Below are 18,494 nucleotides of genomic sequence, written 5' to 3'. Positions count from 1 at the left end.
CAGATGGTTGACTGGAATGTTAACTCGAGTCCATTAGATGGTGCAGTTGTGTGGAGGAGAGGGAGGAGGGAGGAGGGGGCAGCAGGCTGCACGCTGACGTCAATAAAAACATCATTTCCAAGCAGTCTGCGCATTGACCGACCGTTCAAAACATTACGCACAGCGCCGCGGCCGGACTCGACTACTCGACTGAAATAATCCGTGTTGGAGCCCGGAGAGCGGAGACAATGCGGACAAAACGCCACTGCAGGTTTTTAAGACCATTCAATGTTGTCTTTAACATTTTTTTTTTGGGTGTTGCGCTCGTATCGTATCGGTGTCATGTCTCATCATATATCATCCCCAAGTCACTTGTGCCAGAGCCGCTGCCCATCTTGTTTCCTCTTCATGTCTCCCCTCCGCAGAGAAAAGAAAAGGGGGTCGATTGTGCACGTTGATTAAACAGAAAAAAAAAAAAAAGAAAGAAGATTTTGGCTCATTATTAGATATAAAAAAACCAAGATGCTTGGAGACGCGCCTGTCTGGAGATCACCAAAACACATCCAGCCCTCCTGCAGCCTCCTGCACACCACACCGTCTCTCTCACTGTCATTCATTGGTGGATTTAAAGCAAATGTTTCTGTTTTTTGGGGATAATATTCGATGCATCCTGTCTTAATATGTTCGTCCCCGGCAGCCCCACAGAAGGGGGCGCAGTAAACCTGCACAGTTGGGGTCTCAGATTTTCATCCATGTAACCTCCTCCTCCTCCTCCTCCTCCCTCCTTCATCACCACAAGCCTGCGGTTATAAAATCCCAAAAAAACCCCCCCATTACTCTTCGGTGCGGAATTGAATTAAAGAAATGAGATTTCGTGCAGCAATGTAATCATCTCCCATTAGCCATGCAGAAAAAACTCATCAACCCTTTTTTCTTTTTGGCTTTTACGCACCGTTTGTTTGTTTGTTTGTTTCCTATTTTTTTTTTTTTTTTTTTCTCCTAAATAATCGATTTTCTTGCTGTTTCAATCACAGGTGCAGGAGCATCTAGAAGGAGCCAGGTAGTGTTTGATGGCAGCAAAGGTCTTCCTCATCATCATCCTCATCATCATGAACATCACACTGCTCTACGCTTTTAGCCTCTTTACAGTGCTGCCTTGTCTAATCATGTTCAAGCAGCATTGTACAGGGCTATGACAGCATAGAGAGCTGGGCTGCTCGGGCGATGCGTTTCTCCTTCTCCGACCCTTTGGATGGCAGCCAACAAATGACATCATCTGTAAAAAAAAAACAACAACAACTAAATGGCGAGGATTGCATGTGAGGATTGTTGTCGAAAGAGTGATTTGTATTGATTGTCATGCTCATGTCGTCAAAAACTGGAATGCATTTTTAAGGTTGAAGAAAACTGGAGCACATAGAGTTCTCTTTGGGTTGAATTATTCAATGCAAAGCTAAATCCCTTTGCAGCCAATACATTATTGAACCAATTAGTCACAATGCATTGTGCTGCTTCTGGATTAACCCATCTGTACTCTGAGCTAGGCATCCCGGTTATTCCTATGAAAATCTTTGAAAAAAACCTACTGCTGTTCTGTATATATTTCCAGATTTGTTTTAGACTCTAACCGTCTTGATGAAAATGTTCATTTTGCAGCAGGATAACAAAGGTTTTTAACAGGAGAGGCAAAAACTCTGTCTTTCTTCTGAAAAAGGTCGTTGTTTGGGAACTATGAGTGTACCGACCTTGAACAAGACACTTTTTTCATTATCGATTAATCTATAAAATCTCCAGGAAAAACGTTCTTTAAGTGCCCCAAATGTGACATCTTCAAATGCCTTTTTTGTCCAACAATCAATTGGGGAAATTCAGTTTACTATCACAAACAAGAGACAAAGAAAATCAGCAAATTCTCACAGTTGAGAAACTGAAACTGGATTATTTTTGCTTGAAAAATGTCTTCAACTATTAATCTATCAACAGAATAGTTGCCTTTTTTTCAATTAATTTATTGTTTCAGCTCTTATGTAGCACCAGAAATATATTGTGTACTATTAAAAAAGTTTGAACATGTTTGATTCCCTTGATTTATTTGTAGTTCAATTTGTCTTTTTCATTCTTTCCTATAAATAATCAGTTGACAGTATATTATACCTCATACACCAAAAACTAATCTCAAAGTTTTATATGAGGTTTAAATGATGTTTGGTGCTCCATCGTGAGAAAAGGTCAAGTTTCACGCCCTCTACCGGCTGAGAATTGAGCCCTTTTACTTTCCCTCTGTGTCCTGTGTCTCCTCCATCCTTAACTCTGTCTGATATTGGATTAGTAAAGAAAGCATTGTTGATGAAGGAGCCTCCTCACCCACTGAATAACAAGCTTAAGTTTACCTCAGGTAAAACTAGTTCACGGCTCCTTGGTGGGCAGACGTGTTTACAGAAACCTATCAATAAGAATTATGCAATAAGCTCATAAAAAATGAACACATTCTTGTCATGAATTATAGAGATTTACCAGACCAACAACACCAGATCCACAAATTCACATGTTTTATTACAAATGTTTCTCTAGTAACAATGGCCATGGAGGAAGAGTCCTGCTGTGTTTCATCTCACTGCCTGTGTTACAGTTGAATGTCCTGCGTAAAGGATGTTGGGTCAGGCACGTAACATCCTCAGTGGCTGCAGCTCACGCAGGGCTGCAGGCCGTTCTCGTTGCAGGAAGTGCACTTGAGGGCTTTGAAGGAATCCGTGAAGCAGTTGCGAAACACGGACATCTTGCTGCCATGGCACATTGGGCACGGGATGAAGGCGTAGCCCCCACAGGTCTGGCACGTCTGGGGCTGCTGTACCCTCTAGATACATGGAGAGATACATATTTACTTTCCAATAAGATAGCCAACATTTGATACTGACACCATAAATATCTACAATCCTTGTGAAAAAAAAAAGGACTGGTTTCTTTTTCTTCCTAAAGCCCACATTTTTGGAGATACAACATGTTAAATGAGCTTAATTTGGAACAAATGACTTAAAACTTTAAAGGATTCACCACTACATTAGCCAAGCTTAGCATAAAGACTGGAAAGGTTAAAACACTTAGTCTGACTCTGTCCAAAGTTAGAAAAATCCATGTACCAACACCTCTAAAGCTCACTCATCAACACAACATACATCATTTGTATTATTTGTACAAAAAAGAATCGTAAAAACAATAAGTGGTGGTTTCAGGAGAAGTAATGTAACAGAATATTTATTTGCCGAGTACAGGAGAGACTCCAAGGTCACTGCCCTAAACAAAAGACTGGCACATATGCTGTTTTTACGTCTTATCATTTATATGATAACTAGGAGCAACCTAGTCGCTATAACAGTTCACGTCATATTCATGGTTGTAATCTGAGTAGACGATATTGGTAATTTCAAATAGTGTAGTATCTTGCAAATTGCAAATTTCCCCGCTGCGGGACTAATAAAGGATTATCTTATCTTATCTTATCTTATCTCAAACTTGGTTAAAAAAATAAATGGCTGCAAAGGCACCATTGCTGCTATTTTCTTTAAATCCAAAACAGTCAACATCAATGATTCATCTGTATTAAAAGGATCAATCTTCTCATCTAACTATCGGCAAGAAAGTATATTTCCCAAAATGTGTAACTATACCTCTAATCCCAACTTCCTTTCCAAAAACTCTGCAGATGTCAACACAATAAACACAATAAAGCCACGTTGCAGGCCAGTTCTGTACTGATTAGTCTATGCGTGACCTTTCAGAGCTGCATGTTGTTTTATTAATAGCCCGCAGTGACTGGAAAGCAAGACTTAAATGTCATAACACTGCTTTGTATTCGCTTATGAAGAGTCTTGTTGTGTCCAAATTACAAAAGAAGCCTGAGAAAATGCCAGTGCTTGTGGGACAGACGTGTCTGCAGCTCCGTGAGAAACAGAAGTACCTTACACAATCTTACTTTGTAACGACGAGCGATGTGCTACGCGTTGGTGTGTTCGGACAAATGTGTTGGAGGGCAGAATCAATAACACACCCTCCATTATTGATGGCCACTTATTGATGTGCATGCATCTTTCACATTGCAGTTTGCTCATGATTTTTTGATGACACAACTGGTGAAGGGGGAAATAAATGCTCCTGTTTGCACAGTGTTCATCACAGCGACTTTGGGCGAACACAAAGCGTTAATTCATAATGACTTTATGATTAACTTATGCTTTAACATATGTGCTACAAGTGAAACACGGGATCAATTCAAGACCTCGTGTCAAATCAAGATGTTGACTTATCCTAAATCCCAGGAAAATCATCTATTTTACTTCCATCAATTATTCATTTCCAGGGCAAACACTGAAAACCAACCTCGATTTTTGTCAGAAGATCTTGAAGCTCTCCTGATTCGTTCATGCCTAGTATTTTCTCAGCACCCTGAAAACATGATAAAATATTTAATGAGCTCGGTGTGTGAATGTACAAGATATTGACCTCAGATGTCATAAGCAAGAATTAGAGCTGACCCCAAGGTAGTGTCCGTCAATGAACACAACAGGTAACGAGGGAAGTTCTCCCACACGTCTGCACCGCTCCTCCAGCTCCTTCCCATACTCGATGTCCAGGGCGATGTTTTTCTCCACAAACTTCACCCTGTGGTTCTGGAAGATCTTCCGGACCAGCTCGCAGCGCTCAAATGTTGTCCTCACCACACGGAAACTCGTAGTGTAGATCACTATTCGCCCAAATTCAAGAGATAACTCCATCTAAGAGGAGATAAAAATCCTAAGTGTTAGTTTTTTATTTCAAAAGGATCAAATTAACCATGTAGAGGTTGAAACATGCCTCACAGCTGATAATAAAGATTTTTAACTTCAGGATATGTTCTTCAGATATAGTTGTGTGAAAAGTTGTGGCCAATAATCAACAACAACTTTCTAACTGCCTAAATGCCAAACAGAAAGGATAAACACCAGACTAGGGGATATTTTTATCGGATGGTAACCCAAAAGTTGCTCATAATAATGACTTATAATAAGACTCTTTGTAAAAATGTTTTGAACCCAGTCGTGATCCTAGGCTCTTCTTAAAGAGAACTCTTCAAGGTTTAGTATCAAAAAGTCAGAATTAGTCAAAATAACACCGAACCATTATCTTAAGCACAAATATACAAATTTTCATTTTAAAAAAGGTTAAAAAAAAGAAGATTTTAGTGTTGTGTTTTGTATGCAGCCCTGTTACAATTTAAGCAACTATTGTCATCTTAAAATGCTTCACATTATCAAGGATTGTGAGACTGTGTGCTTTAAAATGATGTACAGTTTGACAAGGTGAAGCCAGGATTTCACCAAAGGAGATCCCAAATATGGCAACCAATCCCCTCCTAGACGCTGTTTGATCACCAAATACCACTAAGCAGAGAAACGGCCTCTTCGATATGACCCTCCACGTCACCTTTGCATCAGCACACGAGCCGAAAAGAGTTACCTCAGAATACAAGAACACGTCTTCCTGCAGGATACGAGAAAGTGCCTTGAATTCATTAACCTGATTAGTTTCTCTTGAAACACTTAACGAAATGCATCATTAATCTTTAATTGGTCTGTGAGCTTGTCCTCTATTGTGAGCTTGTATCCCAGACTTACACCTCCAAGTAGCTCCTACCTGTAACTAGACTTGAGGACGGACACTATTGGGAACTGGTGGTTTTATATTTTAGATTGTATCAAACAATAAGATGAACCTGGGCCCTGTCAGATGTACTTACACTGTTGGAATTGGGAAGGTTTTCAAACAGCGTCTGACCTGCGCTGACTTTGTGCTTGACCCCTCTCACAGTCCCATTTTTACTGAGTATGTTGACCCTCTTGGTGGTGAACGTCCAGTCCTTGGTGGCCCCCGCGTACATGAGCAGCTCGTCCGGCTCGCACTCGCTGTCGTCCAGCTCGGAGCCCAGGTATCCATAAAAGTGTCCTTCTCCACTGGTAGAAGGGGTGCTGGCCCGTTCTGCGTCAGAGCTGCTGGTACAGTCTGAATCCAGGGAGTCTGAAAGCCCCTCATCCTTGAACATCTCCTTCAGCACCCGGCCGCTGTTCCCTGAAGCCACGCGGAACCTCACCCGCTTCTGTGGCTTCTCCTGCCCAGCCATCAGCATCGTCCCCTCCATTGTAAACCTCCTGCCACATTACATGGTCCACGACGCCGCTGTGTAGCTCCTCACTGCTCATTCGGAGGTAGACGAGCAGCTCGGACTAGTTTGTCCCACATGGATTACTACCACTTAATCCTCACTGTTTGAACAGGTCTAAAAACGACTGAGAGCCCGTAAGCTGCCTTACAGTCAGACTCACACAGCCGGTAAATAATACATGCATCTCTACCATGGCAACCCAGCAAGCTTATCTCAAGTAAAATGATAGTTGTCTTTGAATTATTCATTACAGTTTACACAGTTTTCACCAAAGCTTTGACAGAAGACTTTTAATGGCCTGACTTTGTGTGCTTTAATCAAACAAACAAAAATGTTTTCCCTCTTGGGATCAAATGACACCCGACACTGAGAGGCAACAGCAGCTTCTGCATCAGTTACATGATTCACTACAGTTATGATAGTAATTTATTTAAAACAAAGACAGTGTTTTAAGAGCTTTACTGCTGAAAACAATGCACCTGTTGGTCAGGTGGTCTGCCATTTTTGTTTAGACTGAACTATTTCAACAGCTTGATGGATTGATATGCAATTTAAGCAAGAAATCCCTGGCTCCTCAGATAATGAATCCTAATCACTTTAACGATACCCTGGGTTTTTATCTACATGTAGCGACTAAACACTTAAAAAACTAACAGTATTCCCATCAGCCTCAGCAGAAGGCTACTTTGTGTTCAGTCAGTGCTAGCTAAATTAAACCATTCTAACTTGTAAACTAGCATGTAAGTGTGTTAAAACTATCGAAACGAACTATTAGCGTGTAAGCTAACCAGTTGTGCTTCTGTTTAATCTTAGTTAACTTATAGTTTAGTTCAGCAAACATTATACTAATATTAGCATTGTCATTGCGAGCATGTAAGCATGCTGACATTAGCTTTTAGCTCAAAGAACCGCTGTGCCCTCAGTCTCACAAAGCTGCTAGCATTCATGTTCTGTGTCTCAATTTGCATACTTCTGTACTTACACTTGCCAATACAATGACAAGTATGGCAAAATGCAGTACACTATGAGTACCCAGAAGGTGTACTCATACATGGATGGATGTATAAAGAGAGCTGGATACAGTGTTGGAGGCGGCGCCCCCTTCATTCTTATGAATGTTGCTCATTGTTGCGTTTTTCGCTGAGTTGCAGAAGTTTCTTTCTTAATGTTAGTCAAGGGAAAAAAGTTTTAGGCCCAATGGCATCACCTGACGGACCCAATAATTGTTTTTCCAAAAAATTACTTTGGAAGCCCAGCACTCTTCCTGGGGGCTTGCTCTCACCGGTTCTCACTCCCAACAGTTGCCATCTTTGTCATCACAGTAGCATTAGAATTGTATCATACAGTTATGCGCAAAGACGAGAGGCAATGTGTTTCGTGTTTGTAGCAAAACGCCAATTTACTCCTGTCCATGATTTGGGCACTACAAACGATTCATCATCATTTCCAGAACATTACAACAGCCCTGTACGACTTGAAACAACACTAACCTGTCGAAATTCAAGCAATACGTAAGTATAAGTACATAGTGTACACAGTGCCAACTTGCTGCTTTTATGTTTTCCTAGATTTTTGACAATTTATACATTTTAAGTGATTTTATGACAAATTAATTTGAGCCTAAAATTAGATCAAATAATTTGCAAATTTAGTAAAACCTAAGCAAATGGATTTTAGTTTTGAAGTGCAGGTTCCTCATTTGCTCTGAAAACTGTTATATTGTAGAATCCTTTTTCATTGTGACATCTTAACTGTCTTTATTGTTATTTGCTATGTAATGTAAAGTTATAAAGTAAAGTCAAAGTTACAGTGACATCTTTCAAACACAATTGGATATTTATTCACAGCTTACTGCCTTACACCCAAAGTGGGAGTGCAGGTGTTCACTGGGCATCCACACAGAGCAGAACATATAATATGTCACAGTGACACAATACAGCATCGTGTCCATAGAGACGCCTCGGCCAGTGTTTTTTTATGTCACAGGTGATGAAGCAGCTCCCTGGAGATGTGAGGCTTCAGCTCATAGTGGTGACAGCGCCACTCTGTTTGAGTGGTGCAGTTTGGCCCCTGAGGTAGGAGATGCACACACACAAACACACACAAACCACACACACACACACACACACACACAACCACACACAAACAGCATATCACCACCTGTTTGTGTCACTCACATCGTGCTGATCGTGAAAGAAAATCCCTCTGTGTCAATCTGACAATCTGCGATTCAGTGACATCCTGAGATTCTGATTCTGACTCTGGTTCCAGGTCTTATTGATCTCATAAGGACGTCACAACAACTATTACGATATGGCCTGTAAAGGCTCGTTGTATATTATTGCTCCTGATAGCCAGTACTAGATACCATTAGGTTGTCTAGACTTTGAAATGACCGCCTGAGGAGCTGAGGGTGGCTAAATCACTTATTTTTCTAAATCTCTCTGTTTTTTCTTCTGTTCAATTTAATGATAGAGTCCGTTACTTCAGTCTTCAACAGCCCTCAAACTCACCGATGGCTGATCGTTGTGTTTACTTATGCAGAGCGGTAAAGCTAAAGGTGCTCAGTGGAGTTTTCTTTATTAGTTTTCTTGTAAACAAGCAACGTTTCTGTTTAAAATCAATGTTACTCACCAGAAAGCATTGTGTGTGTATCCTTGAGGTCTAAACATATTGAGTGCATTTACTTCCCAAGAAAATATTCAGAAAGTCAAACATATTGAACATTTTGACCCTAGACCTTTTAAATCCATGTGCAGTCCTCTTCTGCGCTGCATTTCTGCTGCATTTTTTTTGCATTTTCTTGGTGCCTGTAGATAAGTGGATTAGTGTGAAACAGGAGTATGTTGGCAGGAATATATTATGTGAGTATCTGCATCCTTGCGCGGGATCCACCCAAAAAACATTGCTCAATAGCACTATGAGGGTATCTTTAAATCACACACACACACACACATACACACGTAAAAACACACACCGGGCTGTTGAAAGGGAATAAGTGAGTTTTTAGATAAGAATGTACATATATAATACTTCAAACATTTACCATGAAGGTTGCTTATAGTAAAACATTTTCACCTTCATAAAAGGCAAATAAATAAAATATAATAAAATAATATTTTTTGTGCATAGAACAAGATTAAAATGAAAGATGCTGAATACTAAATGATTGTATTGCATTGTTTTATATTATTTTATATTATATTATATTATTTTATATACATTGCATTATATTATATTATATTATATTATATTATATTATATTATGTTATATTATATTATATTATATTATATTATATAGCCCTGGTGATAGGTTTTGACTTTGGCAGTCAATGTGTGAATAAAGCTGCTTATATGACTCTGCCTGCCAGTTGAACATACTGTTCTTATAATTGGAATAAATTACTCATGGTCTTAACATATCATTTATATTTGAATTATTTTTTTTCACATCATTGAAAAGCAGTATCTCAATCATCCCTCCCCCATACAGTTTCAGTTTAAACCTCTTAGGCTGTTTTATTCCAGAATAAGACTTTACAGTAGATGAATTAAGATAAGACACTATGTGAAAACAAGTGTACCATGTTGTTTAGACCTCCTGTAAAGACAGGACGGGACATGCTTATCTAGAGTTCAATGAAAAACACACCCATGCCATGTTGAGCCAGGCAGCCATTTTATCTCATTTCAGCACATTTAGACAAGAGACCACTGAGATGGTGATATAGTCTATTCAACCTGAAGAGCTTATCTCTCAGCCCTCCTCATCAGTAGCTAATGTAGCCTCACCACCCACCTCCACTGCTATTAAAAAAAAAAGCAATTTGAAAAGATTAATACTGTAACGCTCTTTAATTTCACTGCTGTCCGCTGGCTCGGCTGTGACTGAGTGGAAGAAGTCAAACGGTGCAGAGTGATAAATGGTTTTAATCTTGTGCAGATGAATAAACAGATGTATTCATGGATTGCCAGCATGATTTTTATGGTAACTTCATAATATGACAGATTTTTCAGTTGGTGTAATAAAGCAGAAACAGACTGATCTCCACATCTAGAGAAAGCGGTATTTAATGCAACGCTCACCTCTTATGGACGATGAAATGTGTCTCTGTGCAGGTTTGACAAGATCTGCATACGTTAATCGACTATTGTGAACAGGGTTTCAGGGAAAATGACTCTGCAGGGACTCGCCATTTATGATTGGTTGGCCATCACACCACCTCACCGTCGTTGACTACGGATCAGCGTCCACAAGGGGGCAGAGTGCAATTCAATTACAGCAAAATGTCAAGCTGCCCAATCGTTCCCTCCAGAGCTGTAGGCGAGGAATGAAGGATGCAGCTGCATGCCCTAATGGCTGCATCCGCCAGCTCAGTTTGATCAGTCTTAAGAGAAGGAGCAATGATTGATGATAAAATCAATAACACAATCCTTCAACCCGAGTGAGCAGGATTAATGTAACCTGAAGAGATTGAGACACAATTTTCAGGGTAATGATCTAGAAACTGAAAATTAATTTGCAGCCATGGGTGAAATTAACACATTTTTTTTTTTGGAGAATATCAAAGCAATTCTTGAGTCAAAAAGCACTGAAAAGGAGAAATGGTCTTGTCCTGTCTTCATTTTCTAGCTTAAGTGCTGTGGTGAGCATAAAAGACCAAATTAATGTGTCCATAAAATACAATTAATGCATGAATCACGCTGTTTTAATCAAGATTTTACTTTTTAAAATGCTAAATCACTTCAAATTGTTAGGACCAAAGCATCAAGGTTACACTCACGAGAAGTTTAACAATAGCACTTTCCAGTATGGGAAATAGCCGGTATTTAATCCTCTATAGTCAACTGGATACCCTTTTAAAAGCATCTGGGATAGGATCCAGTAAGCTGGTGCAGGATTTAAGCTGCATTACTTCTTTCTTTAGTATTTCCTCTATCAACAGCAGCGAAGTGGCTCAAAGTATTTTCCTGCAGAGGCAGAAGGGCTCCCAGACAGCAGCTTACAAACATCATCATTTATTATTCAGACAGACTTTTCTCTGAAGGACACGGCAAACTTGCCATAGTTTGATGTAGAGAAGGTGACCGTGAGGGTGTTCAAGGCCGGTTGATGAGGCTGTTTGCAGCTTAGAGGAGGTTCAAGGACCATGCTCATTATCGTATTTTCAGACTGTTTTGATTGATTGAAGTTATGAGCCAGACTTTACTTCGATGAGCCCTTTTGAACATGAGGCTACAAACCAATGTGGAGACACAGCTCACTCCCTGTTTCTGCCTCATTGCTGCCAATTTAATGATTCATTACAATTTATACATTTACAGGACTGTCAGGACAATCCATCCAATAGTTGTTGAGATATTTCACAAAAAAAACAACAACAAGTAATCAAGTAGTTGTAACAAGTAGTACATCAAGGAAATACAATTTGTATTGATACATAAAAAAGAGAATTGCCATCCAAACCCTGAGTTAAAAAATTGGTCTGATGATGGCAGTTAATTGGGATTTTGTACTGACCTAAATATGTTTCTGCATTTCTGGAACTGATCTCAATCAGTTATTCCAGTTATCAATAGCTATTTCAAGCTTTGGAAAAAAGATCAAATGAAAAGGACTTGATTGTAGAGTTACGTCACTGGTATATTTTGTGCTGGATCTTTTATTTGCATTTCAATCACAACCTGCCAAAATGTATATTTACTCTGCAATAGCGTATCAAAGTGAAATCTTTTTAGGTCATTGTGATAAAGATTAAAAAATAAATAATAAACTGATAAAACCATGCTGTTTTTAATTGACACAGATTTTGACAGTGGTAGAAATTGCTACGGCTTGTTGAATGACTCATTGTTTGGACTGGATCTGCTGTAAAATACAAAAACCAGCACACACACACACAGACACATAATCGAAGAGGCAGGCTTTCTTGTCACTGTTGCTTAGCAACCGTGGGAGCTGTACCAACCAAATCCCCGTGGTGGCAAGCTGATGCTGAATTAGGTGGAGTGGGAGAAAGAAAGGAAATCTTTGGGAAAGATGTGTCTCTAGCAGGCACAGGAGGAGGCGTAGATGTTCAGGTGTTCATTTCTTATTTTTGGATCCTGAGTTCTTATGTAACTCAATATCTCTGTGTTTTTGTTTTGGCTTTTTCTGGCTGTGGAGAATAGGACTGACTGTTGAATTTAACAGAAAATAACATATTTTTATTATTTTTATTGACATACCTGAATCTTAAGATGTTGAATCTTATTTTTTTTAAAGAGATGTGAACTCAAGAATCTACACTGCTCATACAGGAAGCATAATCTCATTTCCCTCTAATCCCCACAACAGTAAATGCATTTACATTTTACAGGGAGAATAGATCTAAATAGTGGACTAAATCACTCCCAATGAAGTTTCATATTATATGAAAATATGCAAGTTTGGCAGCAATAACTACAATTAAAAAAAAAACATTCATATAAGCAGGATATTCAGCATTTAAAAAATACTGCCTGTGCAATGAGACAACTAGTGTGTCTGTAACACTGCAGTTCTCTCAGGCAACTGCAGTGGTGCTGCTGCTGCACAAATGCTGTCTCTGGTGTGATTTGCATTTCGACTGCAGTGACAATGAGAACACACTTTGATTGACTGTACAGCCAGGCAGACGCAGCAGAGACGGCGTTGTTGCAGCTTTTTTCTTTTTATTTGCAGTTATTGTTTGTGTTATGTGTCCTTATTTTGAGGGTCTGTGTTAGAACAGATTTGTGACAGGAGACTGACACACTGATGATGGATTTAAAGGAGGCTGTAAAATGTCCACCTGGATTAGATCCTATGCTGAGTTTGTCTCTGGACAATAATCACATAATAACACGGTGACTGATACAAGTGTTTGCTTACAACTGCTTTTATTCCATCATTGTGGTCCGTAGCTGTCCAGGATTTTATTTTTGACATGTTCATGGGTTTAGTTTCCCTGTTTATGGACAGGAATAATCCCTTGATTAGTTTGTCTTATGAGAGAAATTGCTGTGCAATGTTTTAGTTTTTGTCTCAGTCACATGGCCTGTCAAAGTGTCCATCTAGATGAAACTGAACAGCATATTTAAAAAAAAGTCCAGTGCTCAAAGTGAGGAACTGGAATTGGAAATTTTTGTGGTTCCCCCATGAACAAAAGTCAGGTGATTCCTGGATGTATTGATGACAGGCTGGGTGGGTGATGGGTGTATTATTTTTCCATTTTTAATGGCTAGTGAAGTTCAACTGTGTCCAGTTGTGTCCGGTTGCTAAACAGTTGATGAAATCTCCACTCTCCATACTTCTTGCATACAGATGTAGTATGATTAACGATATCAATCTTATTGCCATACTCTTCACTCTTTAATTATGAAGTTAAACCAGATGGCTCTCCAATATCCTTAATGATGATTGGCTATCCGCCTGGTCGTAGTAGGGATCTTTATACTTTGACTGTATTTTTAAATGTGTATTGTTTTCTATTCTTTTGTATGGAAGTACAATATCATTTTGAGGACTCCAAGAATGAAGAATAAAAAGCCTTATATTACATGTGTATGGTGCCATTCTGCTGTGTTGTAATAGGTTTATTTATCTTTAAAATAAAAAAATGTAAATACAGAAATATAAGAAACTTTAAGGCACTCTAATGCTAGTGACTAAAGTAGATACAAATAGTTGAGAAACAAAATAGTAAATGAAAACCATTCCAACATATATTTCAATACAATAGTTATAATAGTTTCTGTATAATATTTCAGTTACTGTGGTTTCTTTATTGTTCTTTACTGTTTTTTTTTTTTATTGCTCATTTGCTTATTTATAATACTTATTTTGATCTTGTTTTTTTTTATTTACTATGTCTCTTGTTTGCACTATCCTCTCTGCTGCTGTAATCCTGTAAATTTCCCCTCTGCAGGACCAATAAAGGATTACCTTATCTTATCTTATGTCTGGACATGGCATTGCATTACGCCACATACTTTATATTTCCAAAATATTGGACTGTTCTTTTAATAAATTAGTCTGATGCTCTGCAGTCTGGTTTGTGGTTAAACTGCACAGAGCCTTCCTTGTTAATAACTAAAAGACAAAAACAAGGTAAGAAAGTAAAGGGTATTCATCAACCAAATAGGGATTCATTGTTATCATGAATCCCTATATTCAGTTTCAATTCAGTTTATTTTGTAAAGCCCAGAATCACAAATTTGCCTCAGAGGGCTTTATATGGTTGTTCATGTGTCAGGGGGGGTCATTTGCTGACAGTGCAATTACTATTAATACATTAATAAAGAGAATTTAAACAAAAACAAGGGAGGATTGTGATCAGCAAACTCCCACCCAGTGTACTATTGTTATGTCTTCAAGCTGTGAACAACATCTACTGCAGAGGGGGGAGGCGTCCACACCAACGAACCATCTGTGGGCCGATGTTAAATACGTATCCGTGTCATAATCATTATTCACCCTCCAGATTATATCCCATCACTTTATCTTGTTTTATATCCCCGTAAAAATACATTTTTATACACATATACGGCCTAAACCGCAGTGAAATCAGAGTTGTTATGCTCATGCACACCCCTCCCACTGCGGGTGATTGTGGTACGGTCCATAATGTGAAGCGGCACCGTCCCCCTCAAGTCAGTTTATGGTAAACCCATGTCCACTGCTGCGTTACGGAGGAAGGCTATCGTCTTTATAGTCAGACGTGTGAACGGGGATGCTGGGGGATCCATGAAGCCGGGGGCTCCTGGACATGGTTCCGTCACTACCGGACAATGAGTGTCACAACTCGGCTGCATTTTATTATTAAACAGTAAAGACGGCTTCTTCAGTTGAATTCTAGCCGTTTTTTTTTTTTTTTTTTTAAATTCTTTGACGGTTGGGAAGAAGCAACCGCCGCAGCCAGAGGGAGCAGAACTAAGAAGCCGCGGCCGCTTGACAGGTGCCGTCGACCCCGGGGGCTCTCTCTGTGTGTGTGTGTGGGGGGAGAGAGATGCCGCCCGTCCGGAGAACTATGTCGGATCTTCGTACCCGGTCGGAGGGTATGTAAAACCCGGTCCACGGCGGTGTCATTGTTACCGAAAAGCAGGTCAACCGGTAACAGTTGACGTTAGAGATCTGGAAGCGCAGAACAGGGGTCAGGGAAACCCCGGGGGGCCTTGAGAGTTTACTGAGGAAACCCCGGGGGGCCTTGAGAGTTTACTGAAGGAGTGTCCCAAACAGGGGTCAAGGAAACCCCGGGGGGCCTGTGCCCCAAACAGGGGTCAAGGAAACCCCGTGGGCCTTGAGAGTTTACTGAAGGAGTCTACAGGCAAATTGCTTAAAGAATACAACTTTTTCCAATAAAAAAGAGTCTGCTGTCATTTCTATTATGCATATAAAACATGGAGAAATGTCCTAGACATATGATGTATCTGTTAGGTTAGTCTGCATGAAGCCTCTTCTGCGTTAAATGAAACTAACATACCTGACTTGACCCAGCAAACCTAGCACCCATCCAGACTGGGACCCCCCCTCTCTCCCTCCCTATCTTTGTCCTGCCCAACACTAAAGTACCATTATCTGAGAAAGCAGGACAAATGATAAGGACTACTGCAGTTGATGCATAGTGAGTCTTGCAGCACAATACCAAGTCTTGTACAGTAGCGTGGGTCTGATAATACAGCCATTGTAATTCAACTGGGACCCTCACTCCCTCACTGCACCAGTAGCTTTCCACTGCACCTCAGGTGTGTTTGCCAGGGAGAGAGGATGCGGATACATACGCATTACTCAAGTCATTTGAATGCTCTATTTGTTTACGTTAAGGCCCCTAAAGGCTGCTTTAGTATCTTTGGGTGTTAATGTTTGATTGTTTATCCAGGAGAGCACATAGAGGCTTATTACTGGCTGCAGATGCACTGTCCTGTAGGTTTCCCCCCCCATCGCTTATTTGTGGCTCTTCCTGACCTCTGACCTCTCTGGACTGGGGCTGAAGTCATCTGCAGGGATCGATACCATATTGTATTGTTATTATTTATGATACTTACTGCAGTTTGTGTTTCTCCTCGTCGCACATGGGATCGCTTTGGTTTGATTTATGATTGTAGATTCAGACTAATATCTTTATCTGAGTTACTGCTGTTGAGAGTAGTTTGTTGGATGCATACCTAATATGTGCTTCTCATTAAAGCTATTAATAAAACGTCTATGATAATGCAGCGGGCCTTCTCATTTACCATCAGTAGTGCAGTTTCATTTTCTGAGTCTGTGGGGGTAATCATGTGATCCTGGAGACACTTACTGTAGTGTGAACTATGATAGCGGTTTTGAGTATTTTGCAACGTGTGTGTCTCCGTCAGTCTGTAGAAAGATTTTGTCGCAGTAGCACCACAACCGTAGATGTAGTTTCACAACTTTACAGCCCTTCAGTTGAGATCAGAGATGGGTGTGGTCTGAGCATGGACGCAGGAAGAAGGGGGCAGTAAGTGTGGAAGGGATCGTTAGTAGTCCTGTGTTTATGTTTACCTTTATTCAGTATGTCTGCGTATGTGCTTGTAACTTGAGAGCAACTTACTTGGCCATTAAAGTTGATTCCGGCTTTTGGTCCCTGGCCCGATTTGGAGACGCAGCTGGTGTGATGTCATCGCAAGATGGTCTCTAGTTCAGTATGTGTTTACACAGGAAGTATTTCTGTCCTAGGTAGCTAAGACTGTGGGAAATGCATTTCTTGATATCATTAACATTTGTACACTGCAAAGTAGACAGTGGACAGGTCATCATATTGACGCAGAATGAACAATATTGGTAGAAATATTGTCCTAAATGACCATTATTGCTTATCAAAGATCGTTCTAACTCATAAATGATTATTTCCGATACAAGCAAAAATCGTGCCGGCAAGTGAAAATAGGTAATAACTGACTCTGTATTCATAAACAGATGGCCTTGATGTTACCATTTCTATTTCTTCCAATCATAAAAAAATACAGCAATGATTTAATAGATGTCATTAAAAACCGATTTCTGTGCTGTTTTAAAATTCCACCTAAGTGCTGGTCATTTTAAAGCAATTGTCATCCTTTGCAACGCATAAAAAAATAAAGTGATATACCACTAGGGCCCCGTGCATCCTACTGGAACAAATCTAAATAATTCAATTCTAGTATAGATTCCATAGAAAAGTGTTGACCAATGTGGCTCCTGCAGTCACCAGATCAAACAGATGAATTATGCATCAGCTATCACTGTCACCCCCAACCCCCAACTACCACGCACAATACCTTTTTTTAGGTTACAAAGAGCAACCAATTTTGCTGTTTTTCACCTGACTCCCCATAGCACTAAGGATACACTATCACCCTCTTTCTTCAGTGAAGACAGTATCACGTTTCTTTTGCAACCATCTTCCTGAATGTAGGATTTGATCAGCTCCTGTACCGAGCCAGGTCGACAACCTATTATGCTGCTCCAACACCAACATCTCCAGCCCTCATGGCTCCATATCTAGTGAGGTATTTTGCTCAATCACGCCTCTGTTCCGCAACATTTCTTTTCGGCTGCTTTTATGGGAGCCTAAGCACACTCCCCACCCTTCAGTTTTATTTTTTAATCACCACACTGCATCAGGCAGACTTCCATCTAGAAAGGGCAGCCCCTCTGCCAGGCTTACAACCTAATCCATCAGCGGCCTGTCCGTCAGCTCTCCTTCCCGCACACTCCCGAGTCTGGCCCACCACGTGCCGCTCCTCTCCTTGTCACTCTCCTCCGCTGTGCTGTGGAAACATCCGGCATCGCTGCCAGCCTGTGCCTGGATGTGTTGCCAAAATAATCTTATCTAGGACACTTGGGGTACAGGTGACGTCATCAGCTATCAGCGTATTTAATGTTGGATCCTGGCTTGACAGGCAGGCACCTTTTAGACGTTGATCTTTTCAATACAAATTTCCATGATAGGCGGCAAGGTGCTTAATACCTGCTTCCACTGTCTAGATGGGATATTTGACTGACTGAATCCACGCAAGTTAAGATTAAAGAAATGGCAAAGAGCATCCTGTTTGCCGTCTTAGCTTGCATGCCTATCTGCAGACGGACCAAATCCTCTCTCACAATTGATACTTACGGGGGAGACGGGCAGGTAAGCCCGTCCTGTGACGATGAATCTATCAAAACACCAAATGCTTGTCTCTTTGCGTCAGCTGATTCACATGATAGACGGTGCTCTTCAGCATCTGGTTGCCCCAAATAGTAGTTGTGAAAGACACAAAGTAGTCTGCTTCTTCTTTAAGCATTATATCTCTACCTTTCTGTCATTCTCAGGGATTTTTT

At 40.3% G+C, this 18,494-nt stretch overlaps 2 protein-coding genes across 3 annotated transcripts in view; one reads left to right on the top strand and one right to left on the bottom strand.

Moving 5' to 3' along the window:
* Positions 1-2,566: 2,566 nt before the first annotated feature.
* Positions 2,567-6,148, bottom strand: grxcr1a (glutaredoxin and cysteine rich domain containing 1 a). Its single transcript, XM_054598101.1, has 4 exons — positions 5,750-6,148; positions 4,509-4,748; positions 4,354-4,419; positions 2,567-2,833 (listed from the first exon to the last, which is right to left on the bottom strand). Exons 1-4 carry the CDS (start codon positions 6,146-6,148, stop codon positions 2,654-2,656), a joined length of 885 nt encoding a protein of 294 aa, XP_054454076.1. The 3' UTR covers positions 2,567-2,653.
* An 8,733-nt stretch (positions 6,149-14,881) lies between these two features.
* The window catches only part of atp8a1 (ATPase phospholipid transporting 8A1), a 103,304-nt gene continuing 99,691 nt past the window's right edge, over positions 14,882-18,494 (top strand). For both annotated transcript variants that reach the window (XM_054597204.1, XM_054597203.1), the window contains exon 1: positions 14,882-15,229. In XM_054597204.1, coding sequence (XP_054453179.1) covers positions 15,181-15,229 — 49 coding nt within the window. In that variant the 5' untranslated portion in view covers positions 14,882-15,180. The remainder of the gene's footprint in view (positions 15,230-18,494) is intronic.

The sequence above is a fragment of the Anoplopoma fimbria genome, chromosome 4 (genome assembly GCF_027596085.1).
Source record: "Anoplopoma fimbria isolate UVic2021 breed Golden Eagle Sablefish chromosome 4, Afim_UVic_2022, whole genome shotgun sequence".
NCBI classification, from domain to species: Eukaryota; Metazoa; Chordata; class Actinopteri; order Perciformes; family Anoplopomatidae; genus Anoplopoma; species Anoplopoma fimbria.
This window is presented reverse-complemented; position numbering and strand designations above follow the sequence as displayed.

Excerpts from the sequence above, each read along its gene's own strand:
- grxcr1a (XM_054598101.1), bottom strand. The coding sequence starts at position 6,148 with ATGGAGGGGACGATGCTGATGGCTGGGCAGGAGAAGCCACAGAAGCGG. Across the intron at positions 4,749-5,749 it reads ACCTTCCCAATTCCAACAGT|ATGGAGTTATCTCTTGAATT; the intron begins GTAAGTACATCT and ends ATCTCCTCTTAG. Across the intron at positions 2,834-4,353 it reads ATCTTCTGACAAAAATCGAG|AGGGTACAGCAGCCCCAGAC; the intron begins GTTGGTTTTCAG and ends CCATGTATCTAG.